At 44.1% G+C, this 18,415-nt stretch overlaps 1 protein-coding gene across 2 annotated transcripts in view; it reads right to left on the bottom strand.

The window, feature by feature from the left end:
* KIF19 (kinesin family member 19) overlaps positions 1-18,415 on the bottom strand; it is a 240,429-nt gene that overhangs the window by 166,430 nt on the left and 55,584 nt on the right. For both annotated transcript variants that reach the window (XM_063961184.1, XM_063961185.1), the window contains exon 3: positions 8,056-8,166. In XM_063961184.1, coding sequence (XP_063817254.1) covers positions 8,056-8,166 — 111 coding nt within the window. The remainder of the gene's footprint in view (positions 1-8,055; positions 8,167-18,415) is intronic.

Here is an 18,415-nt window from a genome sequence, read left to right as displayed (position 1 = left end):
GTTGACCGTAGCAACCAATCAGATTTTACTTATCATTTATCTAGCACCTTCTAGAAGATCTAGCGAGACTCAGATTGCTATGGTCAACATCTCCACTTCTATAAACCCACACTTAAGTAAACCATTCCCATAAACTGAGATAATGATCCTCGACCGTAGTATTCATTTTATTTGTTCCCCAAAAGAACATGTCTTTCCAATAGTGGAAGGAGGGCTTTCTATTAACATAACCTGGTCTTTCCTAGTACGCCTGTGCTATACTGTGCTAGAAGTACATTGTCTGGCTCTAAAATTTTTCTCTCTTGATCCTAAATTAGGAATTTATAAAGTAAACTGAGTTTTATGTTCATTTATGTCCAAAGTTGTCCATGGTAAAGCCGTGTGTCTGTGCATTTCAACCAAACACAAGGGAATCTGTTTAAAATAATTGATGTGTCTAATTCAGAGGTTTCCAAACGCGATCCTCATGGCACCCTAACAGTCCAGGCTGTAAGTAATTCCATGGCTCAGCACAGATGCTTACCTTGCAAACATTTTTTAGAACCTACTTGGCCAGATTTCATTCCACTCACAGATATCAACTTGTACGGATTCTAGTAAGCACAACTGCACCAGCGCTGGAGCAGTTAATAATTAGTAACAGCGACACCAGGGACTCAGCAGCAGAGAGATCGTTCCTAGAAAACACAGCTAATGTTTACTCTCTCTGGATGTGCCACCTGAGCACCATATAGATACATTAGAATATGTAACCTTCACAGCCAGTCACCCATGTATAATTGAAACGTCCATAGAAGACATCAGAGGTCACTCTCTAATGCAAAAGAAAATGCAGACATCCTCGGCAGAGGGACTTCATTTGCGCTATTATGCCTGCAGACATACACATTACCAAGGCAGGACAGCACTGATTGCAGGATGAGCAGGATTGAATACAGAGCCACATCTTCTGGCCTTAGAGGGTAAATTGTATTGAAAAGTATTTCAAATGCAAAACAACATGTTATTATGCAGTACAATTACACATTATGGGGCCAATGCAAAGATAAACTCAAATCAGTGTTATGGATGTATCTACGCATGCTCTGTAGCCGAGTGCATGCATCTGCGGGTAACATTGTATGTAACACATAAGATGAGTGGTAACTGGGCGTTCGATTATTGAGGTCAGGCTGAGGGAGCGCAGACGCATTTGTGGGTTATGCAGAATGAGCATTCAGATTCAGTGAAGGTGTGGTTTAGATGTTATTGTAGATAGGCCTAGATGGATTACATATTATCTTATCTCCAGTTTCATTCACCAAGATCCACAATAGTGAATTATTCAAGCAATTTCTCCATACAGCAAAATCAGTGTTTTAAAAAGTAATATATACTATTTAACGGCGGGAGGGATGGAAGCTGTTAAGATCAGGGGCACAGGGGGAAATTCCCTGTGGGCCCACCACCTCCTCCAGGGAACAGGTTCCAGACTGAGCAATTAAGTTATACATTATACTGCATAGAACTATGGTATATTTTCTACAGTGCATTGCTGTTATTAATCAGGTACATTATGCACTAGCAGCAATTACTATATATAAGGGGCTCAGACCAAGCAATTGCACCGCTAAGCATGGGCCCCTACCACCACGTCACCCCGGTGGGCCCTTTATGGCACAGTCCTACACTGATCCCATTATAGCCCTTTGTCACCCCTTAACATCCATCCAGATGGAAGTGAGAAGTGGGCGAGACATGTTTGCCTCAGAATCACCAGTAAGTACTTATATAATACTTATGGATGCGTCTGCAACCCGCAACGCTCGTGTAACCTTCCTTTCCTAGGAAAGGTTATTGAGAAAGTGGTTGCAAATCAACTGGAAACCCGCCTGACAACCCATGATATTTATGATCCATTTCAATCAGGATTCAGGAGAAGACATAGCACTGAAACAGCCCTGGTGTGTGTGTTAAATGATTTTCTGATGGCAAAAGACAGAGGTGACTGTTCAATATTAATCCTTCTGGATCTCTCGGCAGCATTTGATACCGTGGACCATGGGCTTCTGATTGAGCGACTGATACATTTCTGTGGTCTGGATGGCACAGTCCTAAGCTGGTTCAAATCATTTCTCACAGGCAGGTCACAGAGAGTATCATCTGGATTATACTCATCACCACCAGTGCCATTGCCATGTGGTGTCCCACAAGGTTCTATACTATCCCCCATGCTTTTTGCAGTATACATGCTCCCATTGGGCGAAATAATCAGGCGCCATGGCCTGGTCTATCACTGCTATGCAGATGATACGCAACTGTACTTGTCCTTTGCTCCGGGCACTGATAACCCAATAGCAACCCTAAATGGCTGTCTAGCTGAACTACTGGAGTGGATGAGCGCCAGTCGGCTGCGACTGAACCCGGATAAAACAGAGGTCCTTATGATACGACTGCAACATCAAAGGACAAGACTGCAGCATAGCCAACCAACTGGACTTACACTCGGGGATTCAGAATTACAGACCAGTGATCGTGTGCGGAATCTTGGCGTTGTCCTGGATGGTGGCTTGACACTTAAACATCAGATATCAGCCACAATCAAATCCTCATTCTTTCACCTGAGAAACATAGCCAGAATCAAGCACTTAATTCCCTCAGATGATATGCCAAAAGTCATACATGCATTTGTATCATCTCGATTAGACTACTGTAATTCCCTCTACCTTGGTCTACCAGCAAAAGAATTGCAGCGCTTACAGCTGGTGCAAAACACAGCTGCCAGGCTGTTAACCAACCAGCCCCGTTCTAGCCACATAACACCCATCCTCTACTCCCTTCACTGGCTGCCTGTAAGATGGCGAATCATCTTCAAGATTGGCTTACTGAGTTTCAAAGCATTACATGACCAAGGCCCAAGGTACCTGAAACAGCTTCTGACCCCATACTGCCCCACTCGATTACTGCGATCTGTAGATGAAGGGCTTTTAGCAGGACCTAGAATCTACCGTAATTCATCTGGGGGTCGAGCTTTTAGTCATGCGGCTCCGACTCTATGGAACTCACTTCCCCGCACAGTGCGAGAGGCCCCAACTATAGAATCCTTCAAAAGTAGACTCAAGACTTTTCTGTTTACTCAAGCATTTCCATAATATCCCTTTTAGTATCTTCATGCTTCTGTATTTTATGAAAATGTACTTCATTATTTTCTGTACTATATTATGCTATGTATCTGTTAAGCGCCTTGAGTCCTATTGGAGAAAGAGCGCTATATAAATAAAATTATTATTATTATTATTATTCATTTGCTTACAACAAGAAATGCACATGGAATTGCATACAACTCAGAATCAGGCCACAAATATAATCAAACTGTTGCTAATTAGAACTCTCTGCAATATACAGGCTTTGTGCTTAGTATCAATGTGGCCAGCTTACTCATGCATTCAAGTAAGTGTATGTATGATGCATACAGTGGTTCTGACACCATCTGCTTATCCTTCAATACAGGCTGTTCTGACTTATGCCAAAAACTCTGCTGAGGCAGCTATTAACCTGTATTTAGCTGTCACAATTTACTCCGCTATTGGTCCTGACAAATAGGTCCTGACACAGAGGGGGTCATTCAGAGTTGATCGCTAGTGAAAAATGTTCGCAGCGCAGCGATTAAGTGAAAAAGCGGCACTTCTGCGCATGTGTATGCGGCGCAGTGCACACGTGCAACGTACTTTCACAACGGGCGATGTATTTTTACACAAGGTCTAGGGAAGCTTATCAGTCGCAATGGCAGCCGCAGAGTGATTGACAGGTAAGGGGCGTTTCTGGGTGTCAACTGACCGTTTTCAGGGAGTGTTCGAAAAAACGCAGGCGTGGCAGGAAAAACGCAGGCGTGCCTGGCCGAACGCAGGGCGTGTTTGTGACGTCAAATCCGGAACTGAAGAGTCTGAAATGATCGCAAGCGCCGAGTATGTCTGGAGCTACTCTAAAACTACACCATTTATTTTTGTAGCCGCTCTGCGATCCTTTCGTGCGCACTTCTGCTAAGCTAAAATACACTCCCAGAGGGAGGCGGCTTAGCGTTTGCACGACTGCTAAAAACTGCTAGCGAGCGAACAACTCAGAATGACCCCCAGAGTACTAAGAAAAAGCTAAAGGCAGATACACGACCCGAAAAACGTCTGCTCTTTATGCTTCACTCCCTGTTACCTCAAGGTACATGCCCAGTTTACCGGTAATCGCTCATTTGTGCTATAATAGGCTATTTAGCTTATTTCATCTACTCTGCTGTGTCACAGTAAATGTATGCATTTATTTTTGTTGTCTATTTTTGTCTTCTTTATTATTATTTGTCTTTTGGTGCTTTTTTATTGTTACACTGTGTATATATATTTTTTTTAATAGTTATTTTTATTGAGGAAAGAGTAATACATACATGAATAATAAAAAAATATATATCACAGAAAGGAAGAGCAGTATACATACATTCGGATACCTAGGTAGTCAGTAAAGTAGAAAAAGTCAAGGAAACAATCGATCTGTAATGTAATAAAAAAAAATCCACCCCCTGGCAATACACACTTTCGCTAATGCACACATATTGTGAACATACAGACCCTCCCACTTGGAGAGAGAGCTAGAAACAGCCGCTCCAAGAACACATAACTTCGGAGTAAGTAATACTGAAGGAACACCCGTATCTTCCAGAATCGACCTTACCCCCATCCAGAATGTCTGCAAAACACTGCAGTCCCACAACAAATGCCAAAAAGTACCCTGGGTAGTACTACATATAGGGCACATTGCGGAGTGACCATCCCCAATCCTGCTCAGTCTCACAAGGGTCATATAGGTACGGTGCAGTATGTAAAACTGGATCTGCTGAAATCTAAGAGATTTCGTAGCCGTATGTGGGTATTCCCTGGCGAGAGCCCACTCTTCATCATCCAGACGACCCAAATCAGTCTCCCAGCTTGCACGGAAATGGGAAGAGAGGATCAATGTGAAACTGAGCAAGAAGATAGGAATAAGCCAGAGAGTCAGTCTTATTACATCCAAGACTGAGAATAAAGGTCTTAGTAGGAGATACACTTATGGGCCCTACACATTGGCCGATCCGCAGCCGAGCTGCCCGACGGCAGATACGGCCGACGGGCGACCCGGCAGCGGGGGGGCAGTGACGGAGGGAGTGAAGTTTCTTCGCTCCCCCCGTCACCCGGCTCCGTAGCAGTGCAGGCAAATATGGACGAGATCGTCCATATTGGCCTGCATGCTCAGCCGACGGTTCTCCAGCGATGAACGAGCACGGGGCCGCGCATCGTTCATCGCTGGTGTCTCCACACTCAAAGATATGAATGGTATCTCGTTCACTAACGAACAAGATCGTTCATATCTTTGAGTGATGTCGGCCAGTGTGTAGGGCCTATAATTGAGGGCGGGGAGTCTCCAAACCGTGGTTGTAGTGCATGCCTAAGCTGAAGGTATCTATAAAAATAAGAGTTGGGCAAGGCAAATTCCTCCTTAAGTTGTTGGAACGATTTCAATACACCATTACAGTACACCTGGGACAAGGACTCTACAGCCTTAGGGGCCCACCCTACCCTCCCATCAAAAGAGTTAAAATTCCAGGAGCCAACGAGAATGCCAAAGGGGGGTATCTGGATCCAAGTCCCCAAACCCAGCCAACTTTCAAGGTACCGACCAAATTTTTACAGATTGGAAAACAATAGGGGGAGAATAGGTAGACATATTCCCACTCAATAGAACCTGCGAAGGAGTGAAATTAGGGTAACAACAGTGGATAAACGCTGAATGCAGAGAGGAGACATCAACCTCCTGAAACCACGCCCTCATATGCGATATTTGAGCAGCGTAATAGTACAACTGAAAATTGGGGAGTGCCAATCCCCCATCCAATCTGGTTCTAGTGAGGGTAGTCAATTAAATTTTAGGTCTCTTATTAGCCCAGACTAAAGAGGAGAGTACACTATTCAACATTCTGAAAAAGGAGGGAAATATATATACTGGAAATTGTAAAAGGATGTATAGAATTTTGGGCAGCAGTATCATTTTGATCAGATTGACCCTGCCGGTCACCGCCAAAGGAAGGTTACACCAAATTTTGGATTTATGAATAATTTGCCGCATCAGTGGCTCTAAATTCAGGGGGACAAACTCAGAAGGGTCATTCGTAACCTGGATACCGAGGTACTTAAACTGACTAGTCCAGCACAAAGGCAACAAAACTTTTGGGACAATGGGAGTAGGACCCACCACAGGCATAATGTAGGACTTGTTCCAGGTTATGCAGAGACCCGAGCACTTGCCAAAACCATCAATAGTTTGCAAAACCAAAGGCATAGATAGCACGTAGTCGTGCAAGAACAAGAGGAGATCGTCTGCATCAGATCTGGCACCTATATTCCAGCCCCTTACATATGGATGAGACCTAATAATACAGGCAAGCGGCTCAATGGCCAGCGCAAATAATGTAGGGGAAAGGGGACACCCCTGTATGGTGCCTCGGGATAGCGTAAAGGGAAGTGATACAAAACCGTTCACCGAGATCCTGGTACTAGGCTGCTGATATAACAGTTGGGTCCATTGAATGTACTTAGACCAAAACCCATGACACTCATGACCTCCCAAAGATACGTCCTCTCCACACTATCAAAGGCCTTGGCTGCATCCAAGGATAACAAGACCGAGTCAGAAGGGTATGCATATGGGGACTGAAGTAAGGTATACATTTGTCGTAAATTAATGGAAGTAGACATGCCGGGCATTAAGCCAGATTGGTCCGGATGTACTATAGTAGAGATAACTGTATTTAGCCTGATAGCTAAAACCTGTGCCAGGATCTTGGCGTCAGTGGAAATAAGGGAAATAGGCCTATAGGAGTCTGGGTATTTGGGGTCCTTCCCAGGTTTCGGAAGTACAATAATAATGGCCTCAGCCATAGAAGCAGGAAGTCTATTAGTTGCAAACAACTCTAAATATAAAGCATTAAGTTTTGGGGCAAATACATCTATATATTGTTTGTAGAGGTCAATGGGAAGCCCATCACTGCCCGGAGCCCTACCAGTAGGAAAGGCTCTGATGGCTGCGGAAATCTCCTCAACAGTAATAGGGGCGTCTGGAAGGGCACACGCTTCAACAGATTACACTGTGTATATTTACACATTAAATAACGTTTAATCTAAATGCCTTTTAAAACTCTTTGTCCTTTATACAGTATGTGATTTTGATTACGCTCAAAAACATATAAGATTTCTCTGTCTCAGGCGCCAATTCAATTTATCCTGTGAACTCTCAGCAACAAAGTCACAATTTAATTGAATCTGACTGTTTATCATTATGTTGCAAATTAGCAATCAGGCCTGAAATGCGCATGCCAGACAGCCGACGGTTGTCTTTAGCTAGCGATCGCCTCTGCCTGATTGACAGGCAGATGCGGTCGCTGAGCGGGAGGGGACAGCACGGTGGCGGTAAGCCGTCGTTTAAGGGGCGCAGTCCGGTCAACAGAGGTGTGGCTGGACCATGCTGAGAGCGGGTCACGGTGGCTGCATGATGTCACACGCAGCCGCTGCGATCCGGGCAGGAGCTGCGCTGACTAGTAGCTACTCCTGAAGTACAAAAGCGATTCTTTTGTACTTGTGCGACGGGGCAGGGACTGACATGCGGGGCGGGCTATGCCAGGTGGGATGCCGCTGTCGGGATTCTGACAGTCGGCATCTCGCCTGGCAGGATTACGTATGTAATCCTTTAAAATGTTGGTGATTGTGAAAGCATGATAGGCGGTCCTGGCTGGACATAGGTGGATCTGCATTCCATACACGCATTAAGAAGGATGAGATATTGTAATGAGCTGGGAACGCTGAAAATGACGTACTAGTGGAGGCATTGCTGATTCAATGCGAGTCTACTCAACAGGAAAAGTGCCAGATTTCTACGACATCTTGGAGGTGTTATTGGATCTCACAATTATTTTCATTGGGACTTGATAGTTTGGCTATACAAGCATGCATGCATATTCATTTAACACATGCGGTCTGTTAATGTGTTAGAATTATACGGTACCTGTGTTGCAGTGTAATCAAATGCCACATCAAACATGTAGGTCTTCTCACGGGAGCGGTTGGCTCTCAAAATGTCATCTGGGTCCTCCATTGGATCCATAAGAACCACCATCTGCAGGAAGTTATTAAACACATTTGTAGAGCTCAATGTAATACCTCATACACCAGTGATATCACTAATTCATAATGAATGAACTGGCTGCACTATAGATCGACAGTCACTAGGTCAACAGGGTCTGAAGTACAACAGGGTTTCTAGGTCGACATGAGCTAGGTCGACAGGTCAACATGAGTTTTTCACGTTTTTGTTCTTTTTTTAGCTTTTTCATACTTAACGATCCACGTGGACTACAATTGGAACGGTAATCTGCCCGAAGCATGGTGAGCGAAGCGAACCATGCGAGGGGACACGGTGCACTAATTGGGCTTCCCGGTAACTGTACGGAGAAAACGACACCCAAAAAACATGAAAACCTCATGTTGACCTTTTGACCTGTCGACCTAGCACATGTCGACCTAGAAACCCTGTCGACCTAGTGACTCTCGAACTAAACATTGTCGACGTAGACACTGTCGATCTAATGATCCACACCCGCAGCCAACACTGTGTAGAGCAGACACAGGGACACTTTGAAAAAGTGCCAGGGAAATTGATACAGTTTGGGAGCAGCACTGGGCGGCCCTCTAATCTATAAAGAGTTGCACGTTACTTTTATTCTCATTAAATGAATACATTTAATTCATTCAGATACTGCTATTTGTAATAAGATGACAGCAGGCTTTATAAACAAGCATCACAAACTACAGTACATTAAACAAATATGACAACAAAGTAGGAAAGAGCTGGGGCGTCACGTGCAGGCTTGGAGAGCCGCCTGTTCCCATCACTGCTTTAAGTAACACATTCTGAAACAAACCTGGCTACTAGGAGGGACAATTTTGAAAAAAAAAAATGTTAACCTCCTACACATTCTTATGTAACTGGTTTTTGGAGACAAGAAATCAGGAAAAATGTCATCAAAATATAATGTTTTAATATGGTGTGTGATATTTCCTCATTTTCTTATATACTATTTTTTTTTTTAAATGTTGTCATAAGGCATGAGTTTCTATCAATGCAATTAAATTGTAATTAATTACATAGCGATATTCAATTCACATTCATTTTGCACAACATTTGAAACAATTATTTACACAAAAGGAATCCTTGTGACCCCAATACTCTGGAAATCCTAAAATGATATTTACAAGCAAATAATTCCATTATTTCATATTAATTTATATCAAAGGTTGTGTATTACTGACTGAAGATGAACTGCAAATAATCTCACTCTTGGGGGCATATTTAATTGTGCGTTAGTTTTTTTCCAAGCCCTCCACGGTTTTTCCTATTCAATTGTCTGCTAGATAAAAAAAAAAAAAAGTGGTGATTTATATAAAAATTACTGCAGCTTTTTTCTCACAGCCCCAGATCAAGGGTCTAATTCAGAGTTGGCCACTAATGCGGGCGCATCGCAGTTCACCACACATCGTCAAACTGCGCACACAGCTGCGTGATCATTCACATTTCGGGTGTATTGCCGAAGGATGCGTCCTCAAAATGATTGACAGCGGTGGTAGTTAGGGACTCGTTGGTGCGGCGTTGCTGGGGAATGTTGGCTGAAACGGTGGCGGCGTGTCGCAAACGTTTTCAGGGCTGCTGCCTGAAGTCATACGCAACCACTCCAATAAAAATAAAAAATGCTGGAAGACCGACTGCCAATGCTGCCGGACTGCGCAGGTATGGGTTGTCCTTAAATCGATTGCAGACGCATTTTTTCCTTAAATCGTTATTTTAAGGAAAAGTTGTTGGGACTTACATCAGAATCCCTTGGACAACCTCCTAATGACTAATTATGCAATTGGAAGGTTCCAATTAGCTTAATTAGTACATAATTACTTACCTTCTGGCAGCGCTATCCTCCTACTATGCTTCCCTGACATGCTGAAGTCTTCTTTCACAGTGTGCTGTGTGAGATCCATGTCATGTGTGAGATGTGTGTGTGAGAAACCCATCAATGTGAGTGTGTGTGAGACCCCATGTCAATGTGTGTGATCCCCAGTGTGTGTGTGTGACCCGATGTCAGTGTGTGCGAGACCCGCAGTGTGTGTGTGATTCCTTGTCAGTATGTGAGACCTTTCAGGTTTGTGTGCGTCCCAGCACACAAACCTGAAAGCACATGCATTCCCAATCATGGTCTTCACGTCACCCGGCAGGTGCACTGTGTATCACCAACTGTCACATTTTAAAAATCCACAGGTGATCTAGAAAACATGAACTGCATGGTGTCCTGAGGCCCAAATCTGAGAACCTGTGCTATAGAACACTTCTGAGTTCCCACTGTCTTACTATCAAGAACATCAAACAAAATTCATTAAAACCCAAAATGAAGGTGGTAATTCCAAGTTGATCGCAGCAGGAAATTTTTTGGCAGTTGGGCAAAACCATGTGCACTGCAGGGGAGGCAGATATAACTTGTGCAGAGAGAGTAAGATTTGGGTGGGTTATTTTGTTTCTGTGCAGGGTAAATACTGGCTGCTTTATTTTTACACTGCAATTTAGATTGCAGATTGAACTCACCACACCCAAATCTAACTCTCTCTGCACATGTTATATTTGCCCCCCCTGCAGTGCACATGGTTTCGCCCTATTGCTAACAAAGATCCTGCTGCAATCAACTCAGAATTACCCCCGAAATTAGAGGAATGGGAGCTATTATCTGAAATGCTGTTACATAGTTCAGCCAAGCTACACAGAAACATAGAATTTAATGGCAGATAAGAACCACTTGGCCTGTCTAGTCTGCCCGAAATACATGTACACGCGCACTTACAAAGTAGGTTTATTTTTTTTCGGGAGCCAATTAACCTACCAGTATATTCTTTGATTGTAGGAGGAAACAGGAGTACCCAGAGGAAACCCACGCAAGCATGGGGAGAACATACACACTCCACATAGCTACGGCTGCGGTGGGAATCAAACCTATAACCTCAGTGCTGTGAGAATGCTAACCATTATACCACCCATAGTGCATCATAATTATTGTACAAGAAAATGCTGATCATGCCAATGCGTTATGACATACGGCGGACTCAGTCCACACCTTTAAGAATGGGTTAGATAAATTCCTAATGGATAAGGATATTCAGTGTTATGGTGCTTAGTCATGCATTTTAGGTATTAAAACACAACGGCTGTCATTAAAACAAAACGGCTGACATCAGCATAAGGCAATATTAGTCCTAAAAGAAAACTGCATAGGAGACCACCTGTGTCTATAACAGAACTTGTATTATATGTCTTTTTTCAACCTTAGATACTATGTACTATGTTACTATGTATGTTACATTATCACTGAGAAAAAAAACATTACTTACAATAAACCCACTCTTTTTTTCAGCAGAAACCTTGATACCAAGAGCACAACTACCATAGGTGCAAGGGGTGCAGCCCCTATGGGGCCCACAGTAGAAGGGGGCCTATTTTCCCTGTTCAAATTCTATGTGTTTATATAGATTTTCCCTACTGGCTGATACGTAATGGACTTTATGAGCAGTTGTTGTGGGGCCAACAAATACATACCTCCCAACATTGGGAGATGGCATGGACAGACTCCCAGGCGCGGCCTAAATAAAAGGGAGCTTGGCTTTGCAGGAGTGCCGCAATCGTGAGCCACGCACCCGTTTTCCGTCACTGTGGGGGCTCTGTGAGCCGCTGGCATGCCCCCAGTCCCGCTCTCTTCCATGAATAGATGCTGTGCACATGCACACAGCATCTATTCCCCACTGTTCTGCTAGGCAGACCAGTAACTGGAACCTCCCAACTGCCCCCACCCCCCTTCCCCCAATGCGGGACATTGCGGCCCACGGATGGGACAGCGGGATGATCCCAAAAAAAGTGGGACTGTCCTGCGAAAATTTGGACAGTTGGGAGGTATGCAAATGCCTAGTTACGCCTCTGCTTAATATGCAATATAATTTAACAACTGCAATTCTAAAGACCAGGAGATACAGCTGTGGCGAAATGAAAACAGCATTTTAAGATCTAAGGTACTAAGCTTTGGAGAGAGATAAAGTGGATGTAGATAAAGTACCATCCAATCAGCTCCTGTCATTTTTCAAATACAACTTGCAACGGGTGTGGTATGTGTGACCGGTGGTCCGTCGGAATAGTGAAGGGGGGGGGGGATATAATGTGAGATTATGTGACCGTCGGTCTCCTGAACGCCGGTCACATGACTACATCCCCTTGCAACATGTCAGTTAGAAGCTGATTGGCTGGGACTTTATCTCTGTCCATTATATCTCTCTTGAAGGCTTACTAAAATAGGCTCATGATGTGATTCAACTAACCGATGTTAATCAATTGGGTTATACAACTCATTCCCATGCTCGTGATATCAATATGTATATATATATATATATATATATATATATATACTGTATATTAGTCATAATGGCCACTGTATGACGCACTTTAGAGCGTAAACACAAACATTCCCCCTTTATATAGACTCATCAAAATTCTGTCCCTCAGTAAACTCTAATTTGTTGGTCAGATGACATCATCCACATTGGCCAGAAATTAGGCCCTACCAATACCCAGCTCCCCCATTGTGTGTGCCTCAGGATCTGCATTTAAGGTTTAATTTAGCCTTCAGATTATACTTTTCTTTCCTGTAGACAGAACGTTTCTGGATAATGAATTTCCAGTTAAGCGAACCAACATTTACTGTGGCCCTGGCAATACCATTATTTTATAAATACAGCTTTTATATAAAGCAATAACATTCTAATTAGTTTAAGATACAGGACCGTGTTTAGCAAAGGGCCAAGAGCCCTAATGCATCCCAATACAAAACAGGGTTACTATCAGCTATAATATTAGCGTAGGGCATAAACAAACTGGCGGTCAGAGTAGTTTTTGTTATAAATGAGTAAGGCACCTGGGGGCTGATTTATCAGTGTATAACAAAACTCTGCTGCCTATTTGTGTGGCTACCACTAATGATAACAGCTTTTACATGTTGAAGCCTGATTAACAAATATCACAACTGTATTTTCACACATATAATACCAGTTCTGTTATAGCTATGTTAGAATAGAAATTACCAAGATAATGCATAAATGTTTTAAAAATATATTTTTTTACATGTTTATAATAAGTTTTATCAATTTTTCTAGTGTATTTTATTTTAGTTGAGCTGAATAGCCAATTCAGTAAACAAGAGGTTATAGATATTTGGTCCATCCGTATTTGTGCCATTAACCCAAGTGATTATTGCCCATTTTCTTATTTTAATTGTATTTTGTACTTATAACAAATACAATGTTGTATGTTTACACTTAGAGTAAAATGACTGTAAAGAACCAACAACATAATCATGGGCAAGTGAAGCTTTATGAACAGATGCCCTTGAGCTCAAGTCTCCCTGAATTCTTCTAAATCAGATAAGGAAATTATTCCAGAGATGACGCCAGGATGAAGAGACACAATTCTGTGCCAGACAATATGCTGCTGCCGCACAGAGCAGATGACCGGACAATAGTCGCCTTCTCCACAACCAGATGGTGTTACCACAGTTTCACCTGGAACAAGAACAACCGTATAACTCAGCACCGACTCTTAGTGCAGAAGATAAGAGTTTACTTCTTTGGAGAGGAATGTTTAGTGTTTTCCTTTGAGTTAGCGCAGAAAGCAGAAGCTACTGTAGAACATAATTTTTCAGCTGCAGCAAAATGACATGCTAAATAGTATAACCTGTTCTCAAAGCGTAATTAAATAAAGCAATAAAAAAAAACTTTCAAACATCATGTAACAAGACACTGATGTCTGAGAGCAAGCGTGAAGACCTCTCACAACAGTAAGAAAATATCTTATGCCAGTTTTAATATGGAGGACATATCTGTAGTTACCACTTTGCAGGCTGTGTTTGAAAAAACACAGTAAGAAGCTGATTGGTTAGTTCTGTATCTCTCTCCACTTTATCTTTCTCCAAGCTTTGACACACCAAACCCCCCCCGCCCACCCCCACCCCTCCCGCCAATGAGCTGGGAACACATCACAGGACAAGTGCTTTGCAAAGAAAAATAGGATTTTAATTACCTACCGGTAAATCCTTTTCTCGTAGTCCGTAGAGGATACTGGGATCCATTTAGTACCATGGGGTATAGACGGGTCCACTTTACGAAATCAATAGCGTGCGCTGGCTCCTCCCTCTATGCCCCTCATACCAGACTCAGTCTAGAAACTGTGCCCGAGGAGACGGACATACCTTGAGAGAAGTATTTAAAAGGACAGTGGTGAGATTCGAACCAGCACACACAAAACAAGAGGAAAGCCAAGCTAACCAAACTTGAACAGGCACAGCAACAGCTGAACCAAAAATAACACTTAAGTAACAGAGCAGGAAAACGCGAAGCACTGGGTGGGCGCCCATTATCCTCTACAGGCTACAAGAAAAGGATTTACCGGTAGGCAATTCAAATCCTATTTTCTCTTCCGTCCTAGAGGATACTGGGGTCCATTAAGTACCATGGGGATGTACCAAAGCTCCCAAACCGGGTGGGAGAGTGCTGAAGTTCCTGCAGAACTGATTGACCAAACTGAAGGTCCTCAGAGGCCAAAGTATCGAACTTGTAGAACTTAGCATACGTGTTCAAACCTGACCAAGTAGCTGCTCGGCAGAGCTGTAAAGCCGAGACACCCCCCGGGCAGCCACCCAGGAAGAACCCACCAACCTAGTAGAGTGGGCCTGTACAGATCTTGGAACCGGCAAACCTGTTGTAGAATAAGCATGACGGATAGTAAGCCTGATCCAGCGGCCAATAGACTGCTTTGAAGCAGGACACCCAATTTTATTGGGATCATAGAGAACAAACAGCGAGTCCAATTTTCTGTGACGAGCTGTCCGCTTCACATAGATCTTCAAAGCCCGCACAAGATCCAAGGACTTTGAAGTAGCAGAGGTGTTGGTAACCACTGGAACCACAAAAGGTTGGTTGATATGAAACGCAGACACCACCTTAGGAAGAAATTGCTGACGAGTTCTGAGTTCAGCTCTATCTTCATGAAAAATCAAATAGGGGCTCTTGTGAGACAACGCCCCCAGCTCCAACACACGTCTTGCTGAAGTCAAAGCCAACAGTGTGACAGTCTTCCACGTAAGAAACTTAACGTCAACCTCCTGTAAAGGCTCAAACCATTCCGATTGTAGGAACTGCAACACCACGTTGAGAACCCAAGGTGCGGTAGGAGGCACAAAGGGCGGTTGGATGTGCAGAACACCCTTCAAAAATGTCTGAACCTCAGGGAGAGAAGCCAATTGTTCTGGAAAAAAACAGGTAAGGCCAAAATCTGGACTTTTATGGAGCCCAGGCGTAGGCCCACATCAACAACTGACTGCAGAAAAAGCAGAAAACGTTCCAGTTGAAACTCCACCGCAATTTCCTGTTTTAACACCAAGAGATGTATTTTCTCCAAATACGGTGGTAATGTTTAGACGTTACCCCTTTTCTGGCTTGGATCAAGATAGGAATTACCCTGTCCGGAATGCCTTTCCGGGCTAGAATTTGACGCTCAACCTCCATGCCGTCAAACGTAGCCACAGCAAGTCTTGATAGACAAATAGCCCCGGTTGCAGAAAATCCTCTCGAAGAGGTAGAGTCCACGGCTCCTCCAGGAGCATTTCCAGTAGATCCGCGTTCCAAGCCCTACTTGGCCAATCCGGAGCAATGACGATTGCTTGAACCTTTTCCCTTTTTATTCTTTTGAGAATTCTTGGGTTCAATGGAAGTGGTGGAAACACATACACCATCTAATAGACTCATGGAGTTACCAGAGCGTCCACCGCCACTGTCTGTGGGTCTCTCGACCTGGAACAATATCGCATGAGCTTCCTGTTGAGACAAGAGGCCATCATGTCGGTCTGTGGAATTCCCCACCGACATGTCAAGCACCCGAACACCTCCAGGTGAAGGCCCCATTCTCCTGGGTGGAGGTCGGGTCTGCTGAGGAAGTCTGCTTCCCAGTTGTCTACTTCCGGAATGAAGATCGCGGACAACGCCACAGCGTGTCTTTCTGCCCAGAGGAGAATCCTTGTTACCTCTGACATTGCAGCTCTGCTCTTCGTTCCGCCCTGTCGGTTTATGTACGTTACTGCCGTCACATTGTCTGATTGAACCTGGATGGCCTGATCTTGAAGAAGATGTGATGCCTGTAGAAGAGTGTTATATATGGCCCTCAGTTCCAGAATGTTGATTGGAAGAATGGTTTCCTGACTTGACCATTTTCCTTGGAAGTGTTCCCTCTGGGTGACTGCTCCCCAACCTCTGAGGCTTGCATCTGTGGTTAGCAGAATCAAATTTTGAATCCCGAACCTTCGACCCTCTGTCAGGTGAGAAGTCTGAAGCCACCACAGAAGAGAAATCCTGGCTCTTGGCGACAGACGTATCCTCTGGTGCATATGGAGATGCGATCCGGACCATTTGTCCAACAGATCCAGCTGGAAGGGCCTTGCGTGAAACCTTCCATACTGCAGCGCCTCGAAAGCGGCTACCATCTTTCCCAGAAGATGAATGCATAGATGCACCGATATTCGGGTTGGTTTTAGAACATCCCACACCATTGACTGGATTACCAATGCCTTTTCCAATGGAAGGAATACCTTCTGTGCCTCCGTATCCAGTATCATCCCCAGGAATGGAAGCCTCCGTGTTGGTTCTAGGTGAGATTTTGGTAGGTTCAGAATCCACCCGTGAATCTGGAGTAGTCGAGCTGAGAGGGCAATGTTGTCCATCAACCGCTCCCTGGATGGTGCTTTTATCAGCAGATCGTCCAGGTATGGAATTATGTTCAATCCCTGTTTGCGGAGGAGAAACATCATCATTGCCATTACCTTGGTGAACACCCTCTGTGCCGTGGAGAGGCCAAATGGCAGGGCCCAGAACTGGTATTGACAGTCCTGTAATGCAAACCTTAGATAAGACTGATGAGGCGGCCAGATTGGGATATGACTGTATGCATCCTTGATATCCAGAGACACCAAGAATTACCTTTCCTTCAGACCTGAGATCACCGCTCTCAGAGACTCCGTCTTGAATTTGAATACCCGTAAATACCGGTTCAGTGACTTGAGGTTTAAAATGGGTCTTACCAAACCGTCCGGTTTCAGTACCACAAACAGGTTGGAATAATAACCTTTGTTCTATAGCTGAGGTGGAACTGGAACAATGACCTGAGTCTGTACCAGTTTTTGAATTGCATCCTGTAAGATTATACCTGCCTCCTAAGAAGCTGGTAATATTGATTTGAAGAATCTGTGAGGTGGGAGTTCCTGAAACTCCAGTCTGTACCCCTGGGCGATGAGCTCTTTGACCCAGAGATCCTGGCATGATGTCGCCCATATGTGACTGAAATCTCTTAATCGGGCTCCCACCCGCCTGTCTTCCAGGCAGTTCGGGCCACCGTCATGCTGAAGGCTTTGAGGAAACAGAACCTGCAGTTGCTTGTTTTCTGGGTTTACCTCTATTGCCTTTGAAGGCTGTAGAAGAACCTTTGGTTTTATTTTTTTAATTTTGCAGTCCAAAAGGACTGCAGAGTTGGAGCAGAGTAGGTCTTTCTAGCTTGGGGGGCTGCGGAAGGAAGGTATTTAGACTTACCTGCCGTAGCCTAGGATATCCACGTATCCAGTTCATCTCCAAACAGGGCCTCACCTGTGAATGGTAGACTTTCCACACCTTTTCTGGAATCCATATCTGCAGTCCACTGACGTAGCCATATGCCCCTGCGTGCTGACACTGCCATGGCCATGATGCGTGCATGGAGCAAGCCGATCTCTTTAATGGCCTCCACCATAAAATTTGCAGAGACCTGTATATGCTGTAGGAGTAAAACTACCTCCCCTCTTGGTTAGGAATCTAACCCCTCAATTAGGTTACCTGACCATTTTGCAATGGCCCTAGTGATCCATGCACAAGCTATAGTGGGCCTTTTCATCCACCCCCGCAGCTGTGTACAGAGATTTGAGAGTGGTCTCAATGTTGCGGTCAGCCGTGTCCTTTAAGGAGGCTGCCCCCGGGACAGGTAAGATTATCTTACGTGACAGCCTAGATATCGATTCATCAACAATCGGTGGGTTTTACAATTTTTTTCTATCATCCTGAGGAAAAGGGAAGGATACCAGTAACCTTTTAGGGATCTGAACCTTGTTGTCAGGATTGATCCAAGTTTCTTTAATTAGGGAATTAAATTCCTTAGATGCAGGAAAAGTAGCAGAGGATTTCTTTTTTACATTAAAATAAGATTCCTCAACTTCCTCTGT

The sequence above is a fragment of the Pseudophryne corroboree genome, chromosome 3 (genome assembly GCF_028390025.1).
Source record: "Pseudophryne corroboree isolate aPseCor3 chromosome 3, aPseCor3.hap2, whole genome shotgun sequence".
Taxonomy (NCBI): Eukaryota; Metazoa; Chordata; class Amphibia; order Anura; family Myobatrachidae; genus Pseudophryne; species Pseudophryne corroboree.
Note: the sequence above shows the minus strand (reverse complement) of the source record. Positions and strands in the feature narration are given on the sequence as shown.